This window comes from Berghia stephanieae, chromosome 9, assembly GCF_034508935.2.
Source record: "Berghia stephanieae isolate SIO BIC M18660-M18661 chromosome 9, UCSD_Bste_1.3, whole genome shotgun sequence".
In the NCBI taxonomy this organism is placed as follows: Eukaryota; Metazoa; Mollusca; class Gastropoda; order Nudibranchia; family Aeolidiidae; genus Berghia; species Berghia stephanieae.
The window spans coordinates 43,073,047-43,079,593 of NC_088368.1; the positions used below are offsets into that span (position 1 = coordinate 43,073,047).

Consider the following 6,547-nt stretch of genomic DNA (forward strand, 5'->3'; position numbering starts at 1 on the left):
CAACCTCAATCGGTCAAGAAGCCCTTTGATGTTCCATATCATCTATCACCGTTACGTTGATAGTGCCTAGAGGCATTGCGTACAGAATACCTTGTTTGAACTCGTCCTTTTTTTAGATCATAACTATAGATAACAGGGGCAGTGTGGCTCAGCTGAACGGCCTTAGCTTCGTACCCGAAAGGTACCGAGTTCGATCACCCGCCACAACACTGTGTGGCCTTGAGCAAGTCACCTCGCTCTAGCTCAAATTGCGTCGCTGCATTGCGGCTGACTCCTGGGTCATTCCAGTCTTTCTTCGGAATAGATCCTAGAGACAAATTTCCCCTATGGGATGAATAAGTGGATTTTAAAAAAATATTATTAATCTATCGCTGGTCTTACCCACGTTCACGTACATCTTGTGATATGGATCAAGTTGCAATCTATGTTGACGAAGACATGTGGAATAGAACGACTTACACTATATTTTTTTTTAATTCTTAGAATTGGATGGAATATTACAAATGTAAAATTGTTGACATGTCGTGCTGTTCATACAAATCCGCAAGCCAGTGTCATACAATGATTTCTCTGGATATGGTTCCTGACATTCCGTAGTGGCCAGGGAGGTACTTACTCTGACTTCTATCCTCCTATAATATTTGTTTTCAAACTTGCTTTCTGTCTTTGCCTTGCAATGAGTCTACCTGGTTTTGTCCTGGCCCTTGCTGAGAGGGAAACAGTCAAGTATATAGATAGTTTTGAGGGATGGTATATTTTTCCTTGTAAATCATCGCTCTGTTATACACTGCATGATGTTTTGTTTACATATTATATATAATTTGTAAACATTTGATTGTATTCCTCTTAGTGGGGAACCGTGCTTTTGTCTGGATGAGACTTTAAGGTGATCTCAATCTAATTACATTGATAGTGTGCTCTAGAAATCTACATCTTTTTCCTAGTTGAACCGATATCTCGTTGGCTTACCTTTTCTTGGGTGCTTTAATTGTATTTCTAAAACTTGTAACTATCCCATTTTCTTCCTTTTCAATGGCGCTGATATGACCTTAATGTGTTGCAAGCGCCGTAAAACCCTTAAAATCAATAAAAACAAACAAACAAACAAACAATTGCTTTTAATATAAATTCGTGACCCTACACCTCAAAGCGGTATTAAGTCGGGTTGGTTAAAATGTTGAAAATTGAATTTGTAGCCAGAAATATCAGACTTGTGTTGAGTTTATATCCTTTATTGAGGAGAATGGATATCATATTTTAGGATTCTAATTCCAACAATTTATATTTTTGACCAGTTTAACATTTAATTCGGCTTCTAAGCATCTGGTTCATTCCGACATAACACGGTTTTGAGACCATGGGTCACATTTGAGTAACGTACCGTCGGAGTATGTTCCTTGGGAACAGTTCTGCAATGGATGGTTGTTGGTCGAAAACAACTCCAAAAACCAGCCTTCTTTGACAGAGATTTCATACTCTATCGAGGAGTGCTGATTTTTTGGAATTTTCCTTATTAAAAGTAAAAGTACTTTCCAAAAGATTCGGCAAAGCGCTCTCCAAAGTTTTAGCAGAAATCGTTACTTTCGTTTTCATGCTAAAAAATCATGAATCAACTCCGGCTTTTCGTTTCTTGTGCTTCTGAATGGATACTTTTCTTTTCAGGTAACAAATCATTCGGACTACTGCTGCGTTAGATTAAATTAAATTGAGCTTTTATATAGAGCAATATCCACTACACGTGCTAAAAGCGCTTTACAAGGGGTCCAAAAGCAACATTTAACATTATGGACGACGTGACATGACGTCTGTTAGGCGATGTTACAATATTTTTTTTTGGACAGAGACAACGCTGTTAACGGCCAGGTACTCATTTTACACCTGAGTACGGTAAGAGAATGTGAGTAGTAAAGAGCCTTCTCCAAGGACTCAATTATGCGCAGAGCGAGGCTCGAACCCAAGACCTTCCGATCCGAAAGCGAGTGTCATACCACAAGACCACATAGCCGCACATACACTACATACATCTTTGAAACAAACAAACAAACATTCTAAATCTAAAAGCAGGCTTGTGGTGCAATGCGTTCTTTAATTTTCATTTATTTGGGGTTTATTTGATATTTCTTGAAGCCATTTAATCTGTTAGACGTTTTTAAACTAATAAGATGGTTAGTAGATTATGCTGTAAGCGCACACAAAAAGGACACCGCCCTCCCCCAATAAAAACCGAAACAAAACAACAACAAAAAATAAACAAAAACAATACAAAAACAATACAAAACAAAACAACAAATTTTAAAAAATCAAACATTAAAACTTAGAGGTGGCTCTTGTTACAATGTCTACTTGTTTCCCATGTAAAAAAAAAATAATAACGTACCCTAAATTATGTAAAAACAACAATATCACGAAATCCCAGGTTTGAGAGTCTTTGTCAAGACGAGTGTCATTTAAACCGAGAGATTTGAAGTTCGAGTTTTCTGGCCAAATTTTTTTCAAAACGCTTTTTTTTTCGATAGTTAAGTCTTTATTACTCAATCTTTTTCATAGATAATTTCGGATATATTTTGATAGCTAAGGACACATTATCAAACAACAGTATCTATATGGCATCATGGCAACAATAAGTAAGATTAAAAACTGAGCAAGTGTGTATGTAATGTGCCAGACAAAGCAAGAAAAAAAGCACATTTCATACACACTTGTTCAGGTCTTTATCTGCACCATTCGCATGCACTTGTTCAGTTCTTTATCTTAGACTGGTGCCTGCTCCTTAATTTCTTATTTCAGCATTAAAAAAGCTTATATCCCGTCATATAAACCATTTAGCAAAACCATATTAACTCACTCAACCCTAACACCGACTATATCCGTAGTTTATCGGGGTTACTTTTACCCCATGCCTATTTATTACATTTTTTTTTCTTAAACAAATTATAGGCGTAGTATCAAAGCTAATGTTTTAAGATTTTACATGTTATTAGTAGTAGTTGAATAAAGCAATCTATGTACAAGATCATTTTTAATACATTTTTTCCAATTTTGAAAAGTAGCAAAAATCTCTAGGGTTGAGTGAGTTAAATAAATTTGAAAAAAAATATCAATGTTATCTAATATATAATATGGTTTTTTTTATTAGTCGTTTTACCAACTGTTGTTTTTTTACTTTTAAGTCCATGGCATATTATCTACACCATCTTTAAGAACATTTATACAATAATCTATACCTATTAAATGTTTTAAGCCCTCAAGGCGGGCAAATTATCTATTTGAATTATCCATACATAATACCATGGCCTCATTTTAAGACACGTATCGTATATCCACAAGCGTTAATCGATATAACATATCATTATAATCACATTCAGTTTCAGGCAATCACTGTTAATACACCCACTTCTGGAATATTCCAATTCTGTTTGAAAAGCGTGATTGCGATTATTTTTGTTTCACCTGCAGGGTACAAAAAGGAAACTTGTTTGAATAGAAGAGAGAAAACTTTTTTGAATTACCTTGTAGAAGAGATAATTGAAAGCATCATCCACTTATCCATTTTGGGTAATTTCTTAACGCCAATGGCATTCAATTATAACAACGAATAAAAACATAGATAGGGCTATGTATGTCGTTTGAAGAAACTTCGATTATCAAGAGTAAAATATATATCTGATAATCAATAACCAAGTGATGTGCTTCTTCATATAGTCACTAAAATGTCATCATAGTACATAACACATCGATTCATAGCCTAATAACATTCTGTGATATGTGACACCTTAGAATCTTATTTTAAAAAATGAACGAACTCCAAATTGATGTCAATCTATCTCAGCATTGTATTTAAAGAAGATAACCCTCTCCTTACCACCTACAGCGAAATCGTTTGTAATAATAAACTGAATAAGATAATAAGAGATGAAAATCATACTTTGTACCCTCAAATTAAATGCAATAGACGCCATAGGCTGCTGCTCTTAAAAGCAGACAAAGAACGCTATAACAAATCTTTCTTACCCGCTGCAATTAGGAATGATCAAATGTAATTTATTTAGTTATGTAGTTTTAATGCTCTCCATTTATTATTAATACCATTATTTCGGACATCTTTAATAAATGAGGGAGAACATAGATATAAGAGCGAGTGTGAGAATGAATGATCTGAATGTTTTCTAGGGTACTAAATCCCAACTAGCTATGATACATTGTTAGATTTATTTTGTACATCACAATAATCTTTGTTTAATTAATAAGAACATAAAGTTGTTTCGTAAAGAGCTTGTTTGAGTTTTTTTTTAATCATTTATTTCTGCTGGGTAAGCCTGTCATTTTGGGAAAATACTGAAACGGATCAATAAGGAGAGAGTTAAATATACTTTAATAGCTTTCAACTTTTGAGAATTTCATATCTACCTGGAGCGGGCTCCGATATTCAGATCTCGTGATAAACTGCGAATGGTATGTTTTGTATTTGAAGTATTGGCTAGCTATTTCACTGATCTACAACAATAATCGAGTTGGTTCGAAAATGAATTGGACTGACGAAATTAGGAACATGTCAAATGTTCCCCTTGAAGACGACGGGGGCGTCATAAGTGACGAGCTACGAGATATTATGGAAGAAACACTCAGGATCATCTATTTACCCGTGACCGTGATGGGCGTGGTGACAAACATCATCAACATCCGGGTATTTCTAGAACAAGGCGTCCGAAACGACAGTACCAATATTAGTTTCGTTTTCTTATCAATTTGGGACCTCTTGGGTTGTGCCTCTTTAATTCCTTCCTCTCTATGTCCCATTATCAGATACACAAACGGATTCATAACATCTTTCACGTGTACTACTATTTCTTTTGGGTTCAATAATTATATACACGTCGCAGTGCAGAACATGACTGTCTGGACCACTACGTACATATCCCTTATGAGATGCCTGTGTGTCATTTTCCCCATAAAAGTAAAGGTTTGGTTTACCCCTCAAAAAACAATCATTGTCAACATAGCCATATTTGCCGTTTTTCTGCCAGCCCAATATATCTATGCTGCATTTACCTCCTTTGTTTGGGTTTTTTCGTCCGAATTCAACGCAACAATAGCCATCTTGAAAGACTCGGCAACCGCACAGATTATACTTTTTTATCATCAACCCATCTCAAATTTTACGCTCCCTGTAATAGCCGTCGTTATTGTTTCCATCAACACCGTACTCTTGACTCGGAAACTTATTCAGGTCAAAAAATGGCGACTCGAGAATTCAAGTGACAAGGGTGGAAACGCAAGGGGAGACAAATCTTCCAATCCTACTTCAGGAAAAGTACTGGGATCCAAGGACATTGAGCTGATAAAATTCATCAACACAACAACAAGTATATTTCTTGTGTGTTCTTTAATGGGTTTTATACCGGGTGTTGCAATTATGTCAGTTCCCGGCGTTACTTGGGATGGAGTGAACAAGAACGTCTTTTTCGTGGCATTTTACTCGCGATTTTTATTCGACATCATCAATTCCTCAATTAATTTCTTTTTCTATATGCATGTTTCTAGTCGGTATAAATCTGCTTTTGCCTCAGCATTCAAAAAGTGCATTTGCCAGGATTTGAACGATGTCAGGAACAAGAATACATAAATATCAATCGGCAAAATATAAACAACTTCAGTAGTCAGGACTTTTGCAAAATGTCAAAATTCAGTGAAAACCACCTTACATCAAAGAGTATATAAATAGGCTTCAACATAGTAATGCATAGTAACTTAGTAACTGGTTCTAAACTATCGGAACAATGGCGGACGCCCTTATGAAACACTTCTCACACGAGCATTAAAGTGTATCCAGAGGAGAAAAACATTATAAATCTGAACATTGTCTTACTTTTATACATTCTGATCACATGACATTTGAAAAAGTTCTAGCCAGAATGAAAAATAAAAAGTACCGATTTTCATTACTTAGAACCAAGCTGCTCGTTGCTGGGCAGACATGACAGACTATTGAATCTTATTGACGTTTACAGTAACCGATATTGTTTTGGTCTCACTGTTGTAAATGGAAATACTCTCAACCAACATAAACATTGTCCAATGCAAATCAAACCCATTAATTAAATAACGTCCAGTTTTCAGACTTGCATGAGATCCAAGCATCGCCCCGCCCCCAACACACACATATTCGACCACTGACTCACAGTCTCATTTAAACTGCAAGGCGAATGGATGTGACTTAAAGTGCATCATGTGTTTGTGTACTGGGCGTCTCAGGTCGAGAATTAAATTTGATTAAATGTTATGATTATTTAATTTTATATTAATGATCTCCTGACCAATTAATTAAGTGTTTACAGTGTCAGCCATCACATGCACCCGTGGAATTTCTCTATTAATAGAATTTGTGTTGAGATAATCATAATAGAGGTCTGCGAATGGGGCAGCGTGGCTCAGCGGTACGGTCTTTGCTTCGTACCCGAGAGGTACTCAATTCAATCATCCGTCGCCTGTATCATCATAAGTAGTAATCGGTTACTTTGGAAACTGTTCGTGTGTGTACGTATTCATC

At 35.9% G+C, this 6,547-nt stretch overlaps 1 protein-coding gene across 1 annotated transcript; it reads left to right on the forward strand.

Annotated features, from left to right (window-relative positions):
• The first annotated feature begins 4,549 nt into the window (after positions 1-4,549).
• LOC144979248 (uncharacterized) lies at positions 4,550-5,623 on the forward strand. The gene has a single exon (XM_078925858.1). It carries the CDS (start codon positions 4,550-4,552, stop codon positions 5,621-5,623), a length of 1,074 nt encoding a protein of 357 aa, XP_078781984.1.
• The last annotated feature ends 924 nt before the right edge of the window (positions 5,624-6,547 follow it).

Bases quoted from the DNA above. Each gene is read 5' to 3' on its own strand.
- LOC144979248 (XM_078925858.1), top strand. From the start codon at position 4,550: ATGTCAAATGTTCCCCTTGAAGACGACGGGGGCGTCATAAGTGACGAG.